Source organism: Pristiophorus japonicus, chromosome 7, assembly GCF_044704955.1.
Source record: "Pristiophorus japonicus isolate sPriJap1 chromosome 7, sPriJap1.hap1, whole genome shotgun sequence".
NCBI lineage: Eukaryota > Metazoa > Chordata > Chondrichthyes > Pristiophoridae > Pristiophorus > Pristiophorus japonicus.
The window spans coordinates 96551450-96573548 of record NC_091983.1 but is presented as its reverse complement, the minus strand read 5'-3'; the positions used below and the strand labels follow the sequence as shown (position 1 = coordinate 96573548).

At 45.1% G+C, this 22099-nt stretch overlaps 1 protein-coding gene across 2 annotated transcripts in view; it reads right to left on the bottom strand.

Moving 5' to 3' along the window:
* The window catches only part of msraa (methionine sulfoxide reductase Aa), a 488132-nt gene extending 474821 nt beyond the window's left edge, over positions 1-13311 (bottom strand). The window contains exon 1 of one of the 2 annotated variants that reach the window (XM_070884418.1): positions 12899-13311. In XM_070884418.1, the coding sequence (XP_070740519.1) occupies positions 12899-13031 (133 nt within the window). In that variant the 5' untranslated portion in view covers positions 13032-13311. The remainder of the gene's footprint in view (positions 1-12898) is intronic. The other variant, XM_070884417.1, reaches the window with a different exon arrangement.
* Between the last annotated feature and the right edge of the window lie 8788 nt (positions 13312-22099).

Genomic DNA, 22099 nt, shown 5'->3' with positions numbered 1-22099 from the left:
GTTCAAAATGGCTCTTGGCTTCCAAGAGATGTGCTTCTGTCTTCAACTTTCATACAGTAAGGTGTTCCTGAAGTCAGGAATTGTTTGGTCCAAAACAGTTCAAAGACTAATGAGAGAAATAAGCATGTAAGGCTAATCCATGAAAGGTTTGATGTCAGGGTGTTTGTGGGTGAAATTGAACCAAAAGTGTGTGCTGGAACTAGAATTACAGGCTGTTGGTAAAAAGACACTCTCACTATTTAGTGCTGTCAAGAGCAGAGTGTACAGACTGGTGGAACCTCCAGTGAAACAACATAAATGGCCTGAAAATGGCTGTTTACTACATTTCCCTAGAGATTCCATCAATTGCCCACCAGTTATGGCGGGAGAGCAGTAGAACCTCAGGGGAATTTCAGGCCTTTTACTGTCTTATGTTTTATTCAAGCCTATGCATTGTGTGTGAAATCAGGAAGCACTTTTTCACACAAAGGGTTGTAGAAATCTGGAACACTCTCCTCCAAAAGGCTGTGGATGCTGGGTCAATTCATACTTTCAAGACCGAGATCGATAGTTTTTTGTTACGGTAAGGGTATTAAGGGATATGGGACAAAGGAGTTGCGGTACAGATCAGCCATAATCTAATTAAATGGTGGAACAAGCTCAAGAAGCTGAATGGCCTACTCCTGCTCCAATGTATGTACCGTACTTATCTAATTTCTATAAGTTGCTTCATTTGAATTGAGCTGAGCTGGAGTGCAGTGTGTTGATGATATCCACTTCCAGACTGGCTGGGGGAGAAATAAATTGCATTGCTTACTAGCGATCTAAGACAGCAAGAGTCTCTGCAGGGGGCTGGAAAACAGAAAGCTGCAGCTTCTGATTCATAGGGAATGCAAAGTTCACCGACAGGAAGTGCCGCAAAACCACTAGAAGAGGCAACCGATCATTAAAATGCCGCAAGTAGTGTCTGCATTATACTGGTGACAGCAAGTTGTGAGAAATGCTTGTCCGGTCACAATGACAGACAAGTTATGCTACAACAGGGTGGGGCCTCAATAACTTGAAAGAAATTAGCTAAGCTGTCTATAACTAGGGGCTAGAAATTCGGCAATTTTGCGACCAGGTTTTTGGTGCTATTCGCCCTTTTTGGCGAAAACCTGGTCAGCGGGAAATTCAGTGACGTTTTGTGGTGGCACTTTCCATGTACCGCTGGGAAGAGGAGCACCGCCGTGCAAGACCCGAAATAGCGTCTTTGCCAAAAATTTGGCTCTCTCCACACCCGTATTCAGTGCTCAAAATACCGACAGGGTAAAACCTGTCGTGCAGCCCTGCCAGCAGCAGAAAGTATGAAGATTTTTACAGCTGCGCAAATTAAAAGTTGAATTTCCGGCCTACGAATGGTAGCGAAGCGAAAACAGTAATTTTGGTGAAAAAATACCATTTTTCACTGGAAAACGAATTTCTAGCCCCTATGACTGAGTTTCCTTGGAGCTGCTCCCACTTCACCATCATAACTTTGTCAGACTGGCTAAGGACAGTAGGTTTCCTTCCCTAAAAAGGACATTAGTGAACCATTTGGGTTTTTATGACAATCTGACAGCTTCATGGTCACTTTTACGGATACTAGCTTTTGGAAGCAAGACTAATAGTTCAGTAGTTGCCAGTGGTTGTTTTGTCACCTTTTTGAAGATGGGTACCACATTAGCCTGTTTCCAATCTATTGGTGTAGAGTCGTTATTTTGGACTCTGCATAATTATGGCTCTCATTACATGTTAGAATAATGTAATTTGTGCTCACATTCGACCCACCTCTTCTATCGTTACCCACAAAGTTAAAATCAGAAATCAGGTTACTCCACTCTGAATAGACAGAGTGCTGCATCCTTAACGCCCACAGTAGCCCAGAGATCAGAAAGTGAACGTGTACCTCTGAAACAAACCTCTGAAACAGCGGCTATTGATATTTTTTCTGCAATAGCAAAGCAGATATACAAGTGCAGAATTCAAACATACATGATGCAAACAAAATACAATAATTTATTTTAGAATAAGAAATTAAAATTGCAAATCATAAGTGGTAAAACATGAGTATTTCTCTTAAAAAAGGATTACAAATTTATCAGTGTGCTCTCCAACTTGAACACAAAAACAAGTCCTTCGTCCAGAAGGATGTCTGTGTATCCAATGATGTATAAACCACACACATTTCTAGTTTTTGAATTAACACAAGAAACTAAATGCTGAACCCCATCAACACTGCAGACTCCTTCCCCTCCCCCAAGAAACTTTGTTATCCTGTTAACATTCTATTCAGTGATCATTTTAATGTGTGGGTGATGGCTTAGATAATCTATTTCAATAGCTATACAGCAAAAATGTATATTAATATTTGAAGAAATTAAAGTTTTTTCCCATATTCAAAAGGAGGGCAATTTACTTTGAAGTGGTTATTGTTCCATTCTTCCTATACCATACAGCTCTCCTTTTCATTTTAGTATATTTAGAACATAAAATTAGTTGCAAGGTAAAAGTGCAGCAAATTCATCTGACATTTCTGTTTGCACCCATTATACTTGTCACATTTTGCATTAAACGGCATCTTCACATTCAAAAGCTGATATATAAACTTGTGATAATTAACTGCAATTTCCATGGGTTAATTGGGGTCATTTGAATAAATATTTCAAAACATTAAAAATTAAGTGAATAAAGTATATTAAAGCTAAAAATGTTCCAAGTTAAAAAAAAAATCTATAAAAATTAAATATCATATAACCACTTCAAAAAGAAGTGACAGCCCTTTTCCTTCATTGCTATAGACCAAAATAAGTTGGGCTAAATACTGCCACAAACAGCACAATATACATTCATTTTGCCTACAGTCAAAGATCAGTAAAATTTTAATGTAAAACTATTTAGGGCCAATGTACTGTTACACTTCTAACACAAATGTTCCAGATAATAATAAAGCAAAACTATCTAAGAAAATATGAAGACAATTGTAAGTTCTTAGGCAACCTACACAATTTTTTTTTAATAAAAGACTCGCGTTCCATTTACACAATGCTTATCTTTCCCGATACAAGGAGTAACATCAACCAAGCAAACAGTACTGCTCACATTTACCATGAGTATTGCCAATGCAAACTCATCACTGTGATTGTGCAATCTGGCCACTGGGTTCCCACTAACCACTTTCTAAACATTTTTTTCATAATTTTTCTCCCCTCCAGAAACTGAAATTTTTAATGCCCAAAATAAGAGTTTAAAAATAAAGTTCAAAATATTACACGTGTCACAATATGATTAAATGTGTCCATTAAAAATTACCATGGGTCTATTTTAATGCCTTCATTTAAGTTCTTACTTGAAGGCCTCAGCCTCTTGATATTTTTGCAGAGCTGTGGCAGTGAGCAGATTTTGGATTGTGCAGTCGGAGCATGTGCCATGTACCTAATTTCCCAGAATGCACCAGTAAGCTATATTTATGGAATATTCTTCTTCGGCTTCTAGCACTTTCTGCTCTTAACTTTTCTTCAAATAATTTTGAACACAAGGATGAATTTCAGAAGTTTTAGGAGGTCAGACTGGGGTCAGAGAGAAAGGCAGTTAGACAGTTTCTTTCCTCCTAATGTTATATATTTTTTTTTAAACTGGAATTTTAAAAGCAAACAGGGTTCTTTAAGGAAAGGAGAGAGAAGAAAACTGGTTGAGAGTGTTCAGCCACTTGCTACGTACCCTTGCAGGGACCAAATGCCAGGGAAGTGGAAGTGGCAGGTTCCGGAGGTAAGGTGTATGGTAGGAAACATAAGCGATAGTAGGAAGGTGAATGCATAAGATACCTTTTTAGAAGCAAGAGGCTGGATGAAGGGGGATGGGGTCGGGGGTGGAGAGAAGCACAGATGATAGAAGGGGGAAAAGGAAGCCACTAAAAGTCACATCCCCCCCAGTAATCCTCACCCCAAATGTATCATGCAGTCATTGAAGGCTTCCATCCCCACCACCATCTCCCAACTGAAAGAAAATAATTGAAATAGAAGATGACAGTGTGAGAAACAAAAATGTTAAAAGAGAAGCAGAAGACAGAGAAAGCAACAGAAACAAAGACAACTAGAGAAAAATAGCAGCTGAAAGAGAAACAGCAACACAAAATCAGAGAAAGATGAGGGAGAGCATACATAGTCTCTGACTTAACATGTGAAATGGCATGGGAGATCAACAAGGAGGATAAAATGACAGTTACCAATTTATAAAGCTCTATCTTAGTCATATTGTACGGTTGGCATCGTAAGCCGCAAGAGCAAAGCTACAACAATTTATAAACATTAGCAAAACCCCAAGTTTTAAACTCTTAATAATTTGACACCGAATCGGGTATAGTAAATAATAGCTCTTTATTTACAAGAATCAAATTTACTACTTTTCCTACAGTTGCTGAGTGTAATACTGGTGGTTTGACAACAGTGAAAGGAGACAGCCAATACCAGAAAAGGACCTGGAGATCACATGACAGTTACCACAGCTACCGTATATTAAAAGGTTTTTTCCTCCAGTAGCGAATTACCAATGAACAATTGAGTATCTCTGCACGTGGCCCCACTGATTGGAAACATGGCAGCATTGACAATGGCAAAAGTACAACAAACATCCACTGTTATCATAGAGATTACAGCACAGAAGGAGGCCATTTAGCCCAGGGCAAGCCTGCTAGTGCCAGCTCTTCAACTGGGGCTACCTACAATAATCCGGTCTTTTCCCCACACCCTTCATTTTTAAATACTTCTCTTATGTAGACAGAATAGCATGGGTTATGCTGATCTTAACTGGAAAAATATTCTGGGTTCATGTCTGTGCATGCCCACGTCAGTGTCCAGATCTCAGCCACACCATTCAAGGAGATACCACACCATGACAGAACATTTCCCACAAGGGAGTTGCAGAGCACCACTGTAAAAGGGGACGAGGTGGGAAGAATGTGTATGTGTAATGGCGCACAGCATGAGGAATTGAGGAGAGGAAGGAAAATGTGTTTTTTTTTAAAAAGGAGACAAGTATCAATAAATATATACTCCATAATTTAATGGATGCATTCTAAAAATATTGCTGCACTGCACATTGGCCATAAGGCCCAAAACAAATTTGCTACATGTAGACCTAAACCCAGAGACCTGGTTAAGTACCAGACATAGCTCAGTGCAGTAACACATCAGAGTTTACCTAATTGAGGGGTAAACTGTATGTCACACTTCTTGTGCTTTTCAGTTTAAATTCTCCATTTCCTGGTTCTTTGATATTATTGCATTAGCAATTACTTACGTTCCAGAATGCAGTCACACCCCAAGGAACGCACAGGTTCAGGAAAGGGAGTGTGTGACCGTTAGCGAGCCAGGTAGCAGGGATTTAGGAGATGTTGAGGAGGAGGTCCGGCAGATACTGGTCCTGTCCAACAGGTACAATGTACTCGCTACCTGTGAGGACAAGGTGAAAGGGAGGACAGCCACAATGCAGACCAAGGCACCGCGGCTCAGAAGGCTGTCCGGGAGGGGATAAAGAGAATAGAAATGTGATAGCGATAGAGGACTCTATAATTAGGGAGATAGATAGCGTCTTCTGCAGCCAAGAACAAGAATACCAAAGGGTGTGTTGCCTATCTGGTGCTAGAGTAAGGGATATCTCACGGCGGCTGGAGAGAAAATTGGAAAGGGAGGGGGTAAATCCAGTTGTCGTGGTCCATGTTAGAACAAACGACATAGGTAGGAACAGGGAGGAGGTCCTGCTGAGGGAGTATCAAGAGTTAGGATCTAAATTAAAAAGCAGGACCTCAAGAGTAATAATCTCTGGATTATTGCCTGAGCCACATGCAAATTAGCATAAAAACAGACAGATCAGGGAAATTAGCATGTGGCTAAGGGCTGGTGTGGGAAAGAGGGGTTCCTTTTAATGGGACACTGGCACCAGTTCTGGGGCAGGAAGGAGCTGTACCGATAGGATGGGCTCCACCTGAACCAAGATGGGACCCGTGTCCTAGCAGAATGGGTAAATAAATAGAGAGGTGGCAAAAGCTTTAAACTAGTTAGATATGGGGGGTGAAATCTACAAGAAACATAACCAGCCTAAATATAAACAAAACAGGAAAAGATAGCATAGGAAAGAATAAAGTAAGGGAGGACATTGATGGCAAGGGAATAAATAGTTATAGAACAGTTGTCTAAAAAGATGGTTAAACCTAAAGAGAGCAAATCCCATTAATAATGAGTTAAAATGCCTGTACAGTAATACCGCAATGTCCGTAATAAAACAAGGGAGCTGGAGGCAATCGTGCATTGTGAGGAACCAGACATTGTAGGGATTACTGAGACATGGCTGCAGAAAAATCAGGGCAGGGAATTAAACATTGCAGGCTATAACATATTTAGAAAAGATAGAAGGAAAAGGGGGAGGTGGAGTAGCTGTACTTATTAGGGATAGCATAATGGCAGTAGAAAAAAGTGACGCAGCTATCAGCAAAACAATAGAATCCATATGGATAGAGATAAAAGGTAAGAAAGGATCAATCACACTAAAAGAAAGGTAGATTTTGATTTATATAGTGCCTTTCACAACCACCAGACATCTCAAAGCACTTTACAGCCAATAAAGTACTTTTGGAGTGTAGTCACAGTTGTAATGTGAGAAACGCGGCAGCCAATTTGCACACAAGCAAGCTCCCAAAAACAGCAATGTGACAATGACCAGATAATCTGTTTTTGTTATGTTGATTGGGGGATAAATATTGGACAGGAATAACCCCCCCTGCTCTTCTTCAAAACAGTGCCATGGGATCTTTTATGTCCACTTGAGAGAGTTTAACATCTCATCCAAAAGACGGCATCTCTGACAGTGCTGCACTTCCCCAGCACTGCACTGTCAGCCTAGATTTTTGAGTACCCAAGTCCCTGAAGTGGGACTTGAACCCACAACCTTCTGACTCAGAGGCGAGAGTGCTACCCACTGAGTCACAGCTGAACAGGCATGATCTTCACCATACGGCAGATACAAGAGAAATGCAGGTAACAGCACCAACCCTGTATATGGCTGCCTTTGACCTCACAAAAGTCTTCGACACCGTCAACAGTGAGGAATTATTGAATGTCCTGAGATTCGACTGCCCTCAAAAATTTGTCACCATCCTCCGCCTGCTCCACGATGACATGCAAGCCGAGATCCTGACCAACGGATCTACCACAGACCCATTCCAAGTTCGGACCGGAGTCAAGCAAGGCTGTGCCATTGCACCAACGCTCTTCTCGATCTTCCTTGCTGCCATGCTCCATCTCACCCTCGGCAAGCTCCTGGCTGGAGTGGAGCTAAATTACAGGATAAACGGGAATCTGTTCAACCTCCGTTTCCTCCAGGCCAGATCCAAGGTCGTCCCATTCTCCATCATTGAATTACAGTAAGCAGACAATGCTTGCATCTGCACACACTCAGAGGCCAAACTCCAAGGCATCGTCAACACCTTCAGCGTGGTGTACGAGAGCATGGGCCTTATCTGTAAGAGAAAGGTCCTCTACTAACCTGCCCCCCCTCCCCCGGGTTATCAAAATCCACGACGAGGCCTTGGACAACGTGAACCATTTTCCATAACTCGGGAGCCTACTGTCAACAAGGGCAGACATCGACAACTAGGTCAACACCACCTCCAGTGTACCAATGCAGCCATCGATCGCCTGAGGAAGAGCGTGTTTGAAGGCCAGGATCTCAAACCCAGCACCAAGTTCATGGTCTACATGGTTATACCCACCCTCCTATATGTCTCAGAGACATGGACTATGTACACCAGGCACCTCAAAACACTGGAGAAGTACCACCGACATTGCCTCCGCAAGATACTGCAAATCCACTGGCAGGATAGGCACACCAACGTCAGTGCCCTCGCTCAGGCCAACATCCCCAGCATGGAAGCATTGACCGCGCTCGATCAGCTCCACTGGATGGGCCACATCCTTCGCACGCCTGGCACGAGACTCTTAAAACAAGCGCTCTACTCAGAGCTCCGACATGGCAAGCGAATCCCAGGTGGGCAGAGGAAATGCTTCAAGAACACCCTCAAAGCCTCCTTGGAAAAAGTGCAACATCCCCATCGACACCTGGGAATCCCTGGCCCAAGATCGCCCAAGGTGGAGGAAAAGCATCCGTGGAGGCGCTGAACACCTAGAGTCTCTTTGCCGAGAGCAAGCTGAAGCCAAGCGTCAACAGCGGAAGGAGCTCGCAGCAACCGAAGCACCCCAACCTCCCGTTCCTCCAACCACCATCTGCCCCACCTGTGACAGAGACTGTAGGTCCTGCATTGGACTCTTCAGTCACCTGAGGACTCAGCTTTAGTGTGGAAGCAAGTCATCATCGATGCCAAGGGACTGCCCAAGAAGGAACAGGCATACTCTACAGACCACCTAATAGTGGAAGGGAGATGGAGGAAGAAAAATGCAGACAAATTAGGGAATTGAGTAAAAAACAGAATAATAATCAGGGAGGATTTCAACTACCCAGATATTAATTGGACAGAAGAGTTAGGTAAAGGGGATAAGGGAATGGAGTGCTTGTTTTGGGAGTCTCGTGTACAGGACTCCTTTCTAACTCAATATGTTAAAGGCCCCACATTGGATCTCGTAATGGGGAATGAATCAAAGCAGATAAGAGAAGTAAAAGTAGGAGAAGATCTAGGCAATAGTGACCATAATATAATACACTTTAAGCTGATAATTGAGAAGGACATAAGTATGACGAAAACCAGGTTAATAGATTGGAGAGAAGCTGATGTCGAGGGGCTGAGAATAGAGCTTGGGAAAATAAAATGGGCAACAACATTAGCAAACCACGATGTAGAACAATGGGAAACATTTAAAACAGTGTTCAACAGTGTGCAGGAACAATATATTCTGCTAAAATGAAAGAACAAACTAAACACTAATGAGACTCCATGGATGAATAAAGCCATAAGGGAACAATTGAGGGTAAGGAAAGAGGCACACATTAAGTAGATAGACGGTAAGGGAGTGCATGATAAGGGAGAATATGAAGAGATTAGGAGAAAAACAATTAGGAAGGCAAAGAGGAACTATAAAATTCAATTATCAAGGACCATAAAAGAAAATAATATATTTTACAGGCACATCATTAAAAAAGGAAGGTTGGGATGGGAATAGGGCCATTAAGGGATAGATAGAATAATACCACAGGTAACAAGAGAGATGGCAGAAATATTAAATCATTGTTTCGCTTCAGTATTTACCAGGGAGATAGAACAGGTGGACATGACATTGGATGATGAGACATGTAGCAGAATGGATATCTAGCTGGCTCCAAGACAGATAGCACAGAAGAGGTGTAAAGGGTAGCTATTCACAGTGGCAGAAGGTGGGTAGTGGTGTTCCACAAGGATCAATGCTGGGACCACTGCTGTTCACTATTTACATTAATGATTTAGACTTTGGATTCAAAAACAATTTCTAAATTTGGGGATGACATCAAATTGGGGAGGGGGGGGGGGGGGGGGAAGGGGATAGTCAATACTGAGGAGGACGACAACAAATTACAGGAAGACATTAATAAACTTGCAGAATGGGCATATAATTGGCAAATGAAATTCAACACAGATAAATGTGAGGCATTACATTGTGGTAGAAAGAATAGGGAGGTCACTTATTATTTGGAGGGTACAAGTCTAGATGGGCTGGAGGAACAAAGAGATTTGGGAGTATAAATACACAAATCATTCAAAGTTGTGACACTGGTTAGCAAAGCCATAAAAAAAACAAACCAAGCACTAGGGTTTATTTCTAGAAGAATAGAATTGAAAGGTATGGAAGATATGCTGAATCTGTATTGAACCTTGGTTAGACCACCCGTAGCGTACTGCGTGCGGTTCTGGTCGCCATATTATAAAAAGGATATAGAAGCACTGGAGAGTGTGCAGAGCAGATTTACAAGGATGGTACCAGAAATGCGAGGGTATACCTATCAGGAAAGGATGAAAAAAGGCTGGAGTGACCCAATAGATGTCTTTAAAATTATGAAAGGTTTTGATAGAGTGGGTACAGAGAGAATGTTTCCACTTGTGGGGAAGAGCAGAACTAGAGGCCATCAATATAAGATAGTCACAAGAAATCCAATCGGCAATTCAGAAGAAATTTCTTTACCCAAAGAGTGGTGAGAATGGGGAACTCACTACCACAGGGAGTGGTTGAAGCGAATAAGAGGGAGAAGGAAATAGAGGGCTATGAGGAAAGACAGGAGGCGGCGCGAATGCCGCATAAATGCTGACATGGACTGCTTGGGCCGAATGGCCTGTTTCTGTGCCGTATACCCTATGTAATCCTATGTATTGTTACAAGTGCAGCTGTAAGTGATGAAACATTATTTACTTTCTAGGAATCCATCAACAGACACCAACTTCAGAGTCTCTGGGAAAATCTCAGACAAACTTTTTCCAAGTTTTTTTCACTGAGATTGCACCACTCTCCCACTTCCACACACCAACACGTCTCCCCACAACATAGCCTCTTCCTCACCATGAGTAACATGATACAATGCTATATCCAAAACATCCAGTGACTTTTGTTGAGTTAGGTTAGTTTGTCTGTTAAGAAACTGAGCTAGCAAGACAGAGGAACTGTTGTCAATCCACAACAGCAAACTCATCCTGATGAGTTCCTGTCAACTTGCAGCAATATGCAAAGATAAAAATCTCAGGCCAACACTGCTTCTGATGATTACAACTTTTCTTAACTTCCCACAACATTGCTATCAGTAAGTTTTGGGTGAGCCTCATGCTGATGTACTGGTTCTTCATCCCTCTCTAATAAGAATAGGCAACTCTGGCCCCCATTGAGATGCAGCATACCTTATGGGTGAGTAACATGGACTTAGGGCAGGTAGGCAGCGCTGAGGCCACTCAAAGGTCGAAAAAGTATTTGGAGGAAAAAGATTCAGCTGGAAAATGTAAGCTGCAGAAAACGAGAAAAAAAAACCCTTGGCCCTTGATTTGGTTACTGTTATGGATATGCTTAAATGTTTCAGTTTGTATATATTTGTTCTCATTATAAGTTGTATTTTCTTTAAAACTTATGCAGTCACCTACCCGAGGAGGAAAGAGGGCAGCCAAAAGATGAGAAAAAATGTTGGACCAATTGGTTGGTTCATTTTGTTATTGTAGTTACAAACTGGTAGTTTTGAAACAAATGGATGTGGATTGAAGATTTCTGATTGCTAAGTTTTCCTACTCGTTTACATTTGAGCCAATCAGCGTGTCCACCAGTGATGATTAAACCAATCAGATTCAAATGTGACAGTAACTTGGCACGTGCGACGCGTCTGCGCACACTCAGAGGCCGAACTCCAAGCCATTGTCAACATCTTCACCGAGGCGTACGAAAGCATTGGCCTTACACTAAACATCCAGAAGACAAAGTTCCTCTACCAACCTGACCCTGCCACACAGCACTACCCCCTGGTCATCAAAATCCACGGCGCAGCCTTGGACAACATGTTCCATTTCCCAAATCTCAGGAGCCTACCATTAGCAAGGGCAGACATCGATGACGAGGTCCAACACCGCCTCCAGTGTGCCAACACAGCCTTCGGTCGCCTGAGGAAGAGTGTTTGAAGACCAGGACCTCAAACCTGGCATCACGCTTATGGTCTACAGGGCAGTAATGATACCCGCCCTCCTATATGGCTCAAAGACGTGGACCATATACAGTAGACACCTCAAAGCGCTGGAGAGGTACCACCAGCACTATCTCCGCAAGATCCTGTAAATCCACTGGGAGGATAGGTGCACCAATGTCAGTGTTCTCGCTCAGGCCCAACTTCCAAACACAGACCTCACTCAACCAGCTCTGTTGGGCGGGCCACATCATCCGCATGCCCGACCTGAGACTCCCAAAGCAAGCGCTTTACTCGGAACTCCGACACGGCAAGTGAGTCCCAGGTGGGCAGGGGAAACGTTTCAAGGACATCCTCAAAGCCTCCTTGATAAAATGCAACATCCCTACCGGCACCTGGGAATCCTTGGCCCAAGGTCGCCCTAAGTGGAGGAAGAGCATCCAAGAGGGCGTGGAACACCTCGAGTCTCGTCACTGAAAGCATGCAGAAACCAAGCAAACAGCAGAAGGAGCGTGCAGCAAACCAGACTCCCCACCCACCCTTTCCTTCAACCACTGTCGGTCCCACCTGTGACAGAGACTAATTCCCGCATTGGAATGTAGTCACCTGAGAACTCATTTTTAGAGTGGAAGCAAGTCTTCCTCGATTTGGAGGGACTGCCTATGATGATGATAAGACGTGCCAGACCCAAGACTTAATATCCTTGGGAAATCGACGAATATTATTGATATGTAGCATTTCTTTATAAACTAATTTGCACACTTTTTTTCTGATGCAGTCATTTATATGATTTTTAAGTCACAAAGAAACATCCAAGCATGTTTTTTTTCAGACCCAACATCGGGTTGGATGACATAAACTCATCGTGCTAGTCAGTGTTTCAGTAAAATTGATGCGCGAATGCTGACGAATGGTCTATTGTCCACACAGCGGCCGGGTTCCAGCGGTGGAACGTCCCGGGCGGGGTGTTCAGCGGCTGCGCAGGCCGGAGTTGGAAGGTCCTGGGGAGAGAGTCAGAGTGAGCGCGAGCTCCGGGAGACCTTGCAGCGGCACGAGCGCTGCGGCGACAATCACCATTATCATCATCATAGGCAGTCACTCGGCATCGCGACAATGGCTCGGTACTGATCAACAGCGGCTGGCTGCCTCTGCTAATGCTCCTGCTCCCAAATACCGCCACTGTGCCCCCCCCCCTTCCCCCAGTTCAAGGCAATACTAGTTGCTCCTGGCTTTTTTTTAAAGTTACGTGAAATTTACATGAAGTTAAGAGTACCTGAAACTTTCATTGCTTCGGGCCTCCCGGGAGTGGTTTGCTCTTTCGGCGGCATTTGAACTTGGGAAGCCATTAGCCCTATTCTTCCCAGTCGGAAATGTTGCCAGATTCGCAACTTACGGAAGAAAATCATGCGAGAGTCTTCGGCAGCAGTCCAGACTGAGGCCTTGCGTAATGTTTACACATGCCCTGTACCGGCCTGGGAAGTTGTACCTGTGTCACTCTTTATCCTTCCCCTATTAAGTTTCCCCCTCCCCCTTTTCTAGAAAGGAAATTGTTAATAAACTAAACATTTCTTTAAGGGAAAAAATCTTTTGTAAAAGTTTGCATCCCATGAACTCGGGTAGAGCTAGTGATCCAGTCCTGGAGAGAGGAAATTTTATAAGTAAGGTTTTTTTTTAAAGCAGTAACCTGGGGAAAACTACCTATATTAAAATAAATACCTGGCAGTATCAATATTAAATAATACAGGTTTTCTCAGATCACTGCTGGGAGCAAAGGGAGTTCATTAAAAAGACTTGCATTTATATAGCGCCCTTCATGACATCACCTGACCTGTGCGTAATCATTCGTTCCTCCCTACTCTCCTATTACCACTCCCGACTCCTCATTGAACACCTGTACCTTCCCTCCTGCTTGCCAATTGCCACTCATTTCCCATTCCATGGTTGCTTTCCTCAGAGCCACATTAAAAAATTTTGCAGGACTCCACAACCCCTGCAGAATCCTTCCCCTCCCCCACCCAGTCCATTTAAGCACAATTGTGTGGTAAAATGTATGAAGAAATAGGCCTGTAGAATATTCACACTGCATTAATAATAAAGGAAAACCTATCACATGTACTACACTTAAATGAAACTGCTTATTTGCAGTGTCCCTGGCAAGGCCCCATATTTGGGTGGAGTCCTTGGTCATGGGCCCCATAGGCCTATGTGTTAATTCCCCCAGTGTTCTTGTAGACCAGCACCCCATCCATTTATACTGCCATCCCTTCCAACTTTTGCCAGACTGTGATAGCCCCTTCCCAGTACTACTGCACCCCACAATCTCACGCCCAATTCTCCAAGACTGTTACACCTTGGCCAATGTTCCTACTCCCAGACTGCAGGACCATCTTTCTAGAATTACCAACCCATCTGCTACTCCCAGTATTGCTACCGAAGTTCTTGCAATCTACCTACTTACCTAACTAGAATATTGTTGTCTTGAATAAAGAGTCAGACTAGATATTGTAAGGTGTGACCATAGTCCTTTATTACAGATCTCAGAGTGTCTCTCCAGCCTGTGAGGCCTCCTTATAGACAGGTGCTCCCAAGGGATTGTGGGATCCCTTGGGACTCCAGGGGATAAGCCCTCTGGTGGTTAGACATGGTATTTACAGGTTTACACAAATAACAATATTCCGCCCACCCCTGCCCCAAAGTCAATAGTGTAACTATTTACAATGTGAGTCGATCTGGGGCCTTCCTTTCCCTGGTTGATTGTCTCGGTGCAAATGCTGGTTTTGGTGAGTTGTTTGTTGGGCCCTCGCTGGGCTGCTGCGCAGCTGGCCTTGCTGGGCTGCTGGGGGTGGTGAGTCCTGCTGGGCTGCTGCAAGTGATGGGTTCTGCTTCGTGGTCAACCGCTGGGTCGGTTGCCACTTGTGTGTGTGTTGGAGGGTCGAAAAAGGTAGAGTCTATTGTGGGTTGTTCTGGATAGTCCATAAATCTGAGTTTGGTTTGGTCCAAGTGTTTCCTGCAGGTGAGTCCATTTGAGAGTTTGACCACAAACACCCTACTCCCCTCTTTGGCCAAAACAGTGCCAGGAAGCCACTTGGGACCTTGTCCATAGTTCAACACAAATACAGGATTATTTATCTCAATTTCGCGAGTCACATTTGCGCAATCATGATATGTATTCTGTTGAAGCTGCCTGCTCGCTACCTGTTTGTGTAGATCAGGGTGTACTAACGAGAGCCTTGTCTTAAGTGCCTTTTTCATGAGCAGTTCAGCGGGAGGGACCCCAGTGAGCAAGTGGGGTCTTGTGCAGTAACTAAGCAGGACTCGGGATAAGCGAGTCTGCAGTGAGCCTTCAGTTACCATTTTCAAGCTCTGTTTGATTGTTTGAATTGCTCATTCTGCCTGACCGATGGACACTGGTTTAAACGGGGCAGATGTGACATGTTTGATCCCATTGCGGGTCATGAACTCCTTGAACTCGGCACTGGTATAGCATGGCCCATTGTCACTTACAAGGACATCAGGCAGGTCGTGCATGGCAAACATGGCCCGTAGGCTTTCAATGGTGGCAGTGGACGTGCTTGCCGATATTATCACACATTCAATCCATTTGGAGTACGCATCTACAACCACTAAGAACATTGTTCCCAAGAACGGGCCTGCATAGTCGACATGGACCCTGGACCACGGTTTGGAGGGCCAGGACCATAAACTTAGTGGCACCTCCCTGGGTGCATTGCTTAACTGTGAACATGTCTGCATCGATACCGGGCCACCATACGTGGGATCTGGCTATCGCTTTCATCATTACGATGCCTGGGTGGATGCTGTGGAGATCACTGATGAAAGTGTTCCTGTCCTTTTTTGGCAGCACTACCCGATTACCCCATAGGAGGCAGTCTGCCTGTATAGACATTTCATCTTTGCGCCGCTGGTGTGGCTTTATTTCTTTCTGCATCTCTAACGGGACACTAGACCAACTCCCGTGGAGCACACAATTTTTTACTAAGGACAGTATGGGGTCCTGGCTCGTCCAGGTTCTAATCTGTCAGGCGGTAACAGGTGATTACTCACTCTCGAATGCTTCCATTACCATAACTAAATCTGCAGATGGTGGGCAATGGCAGCCTAATGAGAGCATCGGCACAGTTTTGTGTGCCTGGTCTGTTGCAGATGGCGTAGTTGTATGCGGACACCGTGAGCACCCATCTCTGGATGCGGGCCGATGCATTCGTACTTATCCACTTATTTTCAGAAAAGAATGATATAAGCGGTTTATGGTCGGTTTCCAATTCAAATTTGTTGCCGAACAGATATTGATGCATTTTCTTTACCCTGTAAACACACGCTAACACTTTTTTTTCAATAATACTGTAGGCTCTCTCAGCCTTAGGCTTCTGGATGCATAAGCAACCGATTGCAATTTCCCAAATTCATTAGCTTGTTGCAATACACACCCGACCCCATACAATGACGCATCACATGCTAGTACCAAACGCATACATGGATCGTACAACACAAGCAATTTGTTTTAACATAACAGCTTCCTAGCTTTCTCAAAGGCATTTTCTTGGCTTTTACCCCATACCCATTCATCTCCTTTAGGCAGTAAAGAGTGCAGGGGTTCTAACAATGTACTATGACCCGGTAAGAAGTTACCAAAGTAGTTCAAGAGACCTAGGAACGACTGCAGCTCCGTCATGTTTTGTGGTCTCGGTGCGTTCTTGATCGCCTCCGCCTTCGAATCGGTGGGCTTGATGCCGTCCGCCGCGATTCTTCACCCCAGGAACTCCACTTCAGGCGCCAGGAAAACGCAACGAGCGTTTTAGCCTGAGCCCCACACGATTAAGCCAACTAAGAACCTCCTCCAGGTTCTGCATGTGCTCTACGGTGTCCCGACCTGTAACCAAGATGTCGTCCTGGAAGACCACGGTGCGCGGGACCGACTTCAGCAAGCTTTTCATGTTCCTCTGGAATATCACCGCGGCCGATCGAATCCCAAACGGGCATCTGTTGTAAATGAAGGGACCTTTGTGAGTGTTGATACAGGTGAAGCCTTTCAATGATTCCTCCAGCTACTGTGTCATATAAGCTGAGGTCGTCCAGTTTCGTGAGCGTTTTCCCTCCCACCAGCGTCGCAAATAGGTCGTCTGCCTTCGTAACCGGTATTGATCCTGCAGTGAGAAACCATTGATAGTTACTTTGTAATCACCACAGATTCTGACGGTACCATCTCCCTTGAGGACTGGAACAATCGGACTGGCCCACTCGTTGAATTCAGTCGGCGAATTGATGCCCTCTCATTGCAGCTTGTCCAGCTCGATCTCCACCCTCTCTCTTATCATGCAAGGTATCGCTCTCGCCTTGTGATGGATGGGTCGCGTCCCCGGATTCAATTGGATCTGCATTTTTGCTCCTTGGAACTTCTCATGCCTGGTTCGAACAGCGAGGGGAACTCATTTAGAACCTGGGCATGAGGTGTTGTCAACGGACAAAAGTGCTCGGATGTTGTCCCAGTTCCAACGTATCTTTCCCAGCCAGCTCCTGCCGAACAGCGTGGGGCCATCGCCTGGTAGGTGGTAACTCATGCACCGCCCCATCGTAGGAGACGTTTACGGTAGCACTGCTGATTATGGGAATCAGTTCCTTTGTGTACGTTCTCAGTTTAGTACAAATGGGAGTCAGGACTAGCCTTGAGGCCTTGCTACACCACAATTTATCGAAAGTCTTTTTGCTCATTATGAACTGGCTTGCGCCCGTGTCCAGCTCCATGGACACGGGGAGCCCATTGAATTCAACCTTCAGCATTATCGGGGGACACTTTGTGGTAAATGCGTGCACCCCATATATCTCTGCTTCCTTGGTCTGAGGCTCTGGTTCGTTGTGATCCACCGTGGATCTGTCCTCCTCTGCAACATGGTGGTTTGCAGGATTAGCATGGTTTGCAGCTCACCTGCACATACGTTGGAGGTGTCCCATTGTTCCACAGCCCTTGCAAACGTATCCTTTGAAGCGGCATGAATGGAAATGATGATCACCCCCGCAGCGCCAACAAGATGTTAATGGCCTTGTATTTACCACCCTTGATGGTGGACTCTGAGTCAACTGCAGACGTGCAGCTGCAGGCATGTAAGTCCTGACCTGTACATTTCAATTCGAAAACAACGTTACTTTGTTCACAGTACTTGCAGCAGCTTTCGTGTGCTGAGAAATTTGTTTGGTATTGTCACTGGTGGTGATAAACTTCTGGGTTATCGCTATGGCTTTACTCAAGGTTGGGGTCTCTACAGTCAAAAGTTTGCGAAGTATTACTTCATGGCCAATGCCAAGTACAAAGAAGTCCCTAAGCATGTGCTCCAAGTGTCCTTCAAATTTGCATTGTCCTGCAAGGCACCTTAGCTCAGCGATGTAGCTCACCACTTCCTGGCCTTCAGACCTCTTGTACGTGTAGAACCGATACCTCACCATCAGAACGGTTTCCTTCGGGTTTAGATGCTCCCGGACCAGTGTGCACAATTCATCGTATGATTTGTCTGTGGGTTTCGCTGGAGTGAGCAGATTTTTCATGAGGCCATACGTTGGTGCCCCGCAAACGGAGAGGAGGATTGCTCTTCGTTTGGAAGCGTTCGCTTCTCCTTCCAGTTGTTGGCCACGAAGTATTGATCGAGTCGCTCCACGAAGGTTTCCCAATCATCTCCCTCCGAAAATTTCTCCAGGATGCCCATGGTTCTCTGCATTGTTGCAGTGGGGTTCGTCATTTGTATCCCGTCGCCAGTTGTTATGTCTTGAATAAAGAGTCAGATTAGATACTGCAAGCTCAAAGTAAGGTGTGACCGTAATACTTTATTACAGATCTCAGAGTGCCTCTCCAGCCTGTGAGGCCTCCTTATAGACAGGTGCTCCCAAGGGATTGTGGGATCCCTTGGGACTCCAGGGGATAATCCCTCTGGTAGTTAGACATGGTATTTACAGGTTTACATACATAACAAATATAATTTCTACCATTTTCTCATATACATTGAGATTTTAAAGATATAAAAAATAAAATGAACTATATCGTTAAACAAATGTGTAAAACTAATGAAAGCCACTGATTTATAGTGTTCATGCAAATAACAGGTTTATTGGGTATGAAGTGAATAGTGACAGTGTCGTGACTTCTGCATATCATCCACTCCAACGTCTTCCCTGAGTTCCCTCTCTCCCCTCCGACCCCCATGTCTCTCTCTCGCTCTATCTCCCCCCCGCAGTCTCTTCCCCCAGCCTCCCTCCCTCACTCCCCCCAGCCTCTCTCTCTCCCCCCTTCTCTCTCTCTTCTCCCCCCTCTCTCTCTCTCTCCCCACCCTCCAGCCTCTCCCCCAACCCCCCCACCCCCAGCATCTCTCTTTCACTCCCCATCTCCAGCATCTCCCTTGTTCCCCCCCCCCCCAGCATTTCTCTTCCCCCCACCCCCTCCTCCAGCCTCTCATCTCCCCCCTTCAGCCTCTCTCATCCCCCCCCCCTCCAGCCTCTCTCAGCCCCCTCTCCAGCCTCTCTCTCCCCCCTTCCAGCCTCTTCCCTCCCGACCCCCAGCATCTCTCTTTCCCCCTTCCCTCTCCAGCAGCTCTCTTCCCCCCAGCCTCTCTCTTCCCCCCCCAGCCTTTCTCTTCACCCCCCTCCCCCTGCCTCTCTCTCTCCCTCCAGCCTCTGTCTCTCTCTCTCTCTCTCCCCCAGCCTCTCTCTCTCCCCCAGCCTTTCTCTTCACCACCGCCCCCCCCCCCACCAGCCTCTCTCTCTCCCCCTCCAGCCTCTCTGTCACTCTCTCTCCCCCAGCCTTTCTCTCTTTCTCCCCCAGCCTTTCTCTCCCCCCAGCCTTTCTCCCTCTCCCCCCCCAGCCTCTCTCTCTCTTCCCCCCCCCCAGCCTCTCTCTCTCCCCCGTCCCCGCCTCTCTCTCTCTACCCCCCCACCTCCCCCGCAAGCCTCTCTCTCTCCCCCCAAGTCTCTCTCTTCCCCCACCCCCAGCCTCTCTTCCCCCCACCCCCAAGCCTTTCTCATCTTCCACAAACCCCACCGCACGCACCCCTCTCTTGCCATCAGGCCCACACTGGCCATGGGGGGGTGGGGGGGGGGGAGAGAATCAGAGCCTCAGGTCCTGCTTCTTGGCACCACGCACATGGAATGATTCAGCAGGGAGAGGGGGTCGGAGCTTGTCAAAACCTGTCGGTCAAAAAAGTGCAGTGCAGGGGCGGGTGTGGTGGGGGTTGGGGAAGAGAAATGTATCGCAACATTTTACACTCCACCCCACCCGGAGAAACAACTATGTTATTTTGTTAGTACAAGTAATAGGTTACCACAACATACATCATTTATAGTGATCAGTCCAGTTTAATTGGTGTAACAAAAATGAGGTATTTTGTCTACTTGTATTTTGGTAGCAGTCCCATTCAATCCAGTCACAGAACATTTAACTGTGCCTGCAGTTCACATTCTCGAACCAAGCTTATTTTGATGCACCATTGCAGGTTTTGTCGGTTGCAGACTGGAGAGAGAAATAATGTAACGTTAAACAGTGTTGTATAACTGACAGTTCCTTTTTAAATGTGAGTGGTGCGATATTCACAATCCAGCAGCTCTCAGTATCTCTTTTTCAAAGTATAAAATGGGGTTGTTCTGTTCAAATAAAAAAGTCTAATCTGTGCACAACTTTGCTGCAACTCCCTGTTTTGAATTTTTCCAATCAGGTTTCCATCCCTGCGAGAGCAGCACAACAACCCTAACTAAAGTTACAAATGAGATCCTCTGTGTCTAACCTGGTCCATTATCGCTCCTCCACCTCTTTGCAGCCTATGACATGGTTGACTACACCATCTCTCTGTTATCAAGCTCAGTGAGCTACCCTCGCTTGGTTCCACTCTTACCAATCTGATCATAGTCAGAGCATGGATTCTCTTCCTGCCTCTAAATTATTACCTCTGGAATTCACCTAGCCGCTTCTTCCTCATGGCAAGGACTTGGTAACATAGTGGTAACATTACAAGATGAGTAATTCAGAGGCCTGGACTAATAAGATGGAACTGTGATGGCAGCTGGGGAATTTAAATTCAGTTAATTAAATAAAAATCTGGAATCAAAAAGCTAGTATCAATAAGGATAACGGGGACCATGAAACTACTGGATTGTTGTAAAAACCCAACTGGTTCACTTGTCTTTAGGGAAGGAAATCTGCCGTTCTTAGTCTGGCCTATATTCAGTTGGAGGGTGAGAAAGTTGGTTCTCAAACCAGTGTCCTAAGCTTAAATAAAGGGAACTACAAAGGTATGAGGGCAGAGATGGCTAAAGTGGACTGGGAAAATAGACTAAAGTATGGGACAGTTGAAGAGCAGTGGCAGACATTTAAGGAGATATTTCATAACTTGCAACAAAAATATATCCCAATGAGAAGGAAAGACTGTAAGGGAAGGATAACCATCTGTGGCGAACTAAGGAAATAAGTGTGTGGTGGGGGGGTGGGGGTATCAAATTGAAAACAAAGGCATACAATGCGGCCAAGACTAGTGGGAGGCCAGAGGATTGGGAAATTTTTAAAAGCCAGCAGAGAATGACTAAAAATATGATTAAAAGAGGGAAGATAGATTATGAAAGTAAACTAGCACGAAATATAAAAACAGATAGTAAGAGTTTCTACAGGTACATAAAAAGGAAAAGAGTCGCTAACGTAAATGTTGATCAACTGGAGGATGACACTGGGCAATTAATAATGGAGAACAGGGAAATGGCAGAAACATTGAACAAATATTTTGTATCGGTCTTCACAGTAGAAGACACTAAAAACATCCAATAGAGGATAATCAAGGGGCTATAGGGAGGGAGGAACTTAATACTATCACTATCACTAATGAAGTAGTACTAGGTAAAATAATGGGACTAAAGGCGGACAAGTCCCCTGGACCTGATGGCTTACATCCTCGGGTCTTAAGAGAAGTGGCAGCAGAGATAGTGGATGCTTTGGTTGTAATCTACAAAATGGCCTACTCCTGCTCCTGTTTCTTATGTTCTTATATGTGACTCCGGACTCCAGCAATGTGGTTGATTCTTAACTACCCTCTGAAATGGCCTAGCAAGCTACTCAATTGCACCAAATTGCTACTGTGTGAGTCCATAAGGCTCACCGCCACCTGCTCAAGGTCAGTTAGGAATGGGCAATAAATGCTGGACTTGCCAGCGATGCTCACATCCATGAACGAATAAATTTTTAAAAATCTACATGCTACCCCTTGGCGGCATCATGCACAGATATGGAGTCTGCTTCTACATGCTTTACCTCTCACCATCCACTCGACCCCTCCACTGCCTCTGTGTTGTCAGACTGCTTGATTGACAATGAGCCTCACTCTCCTCCAGACCGAAGCCATTGAATTTGGCCGAGACCACAAACGCCATCAATTCTATTTCCCTACCTGTTAGGCTGAACTCGACTGTTTGTAACCTCGCCATTCTTCTCGAC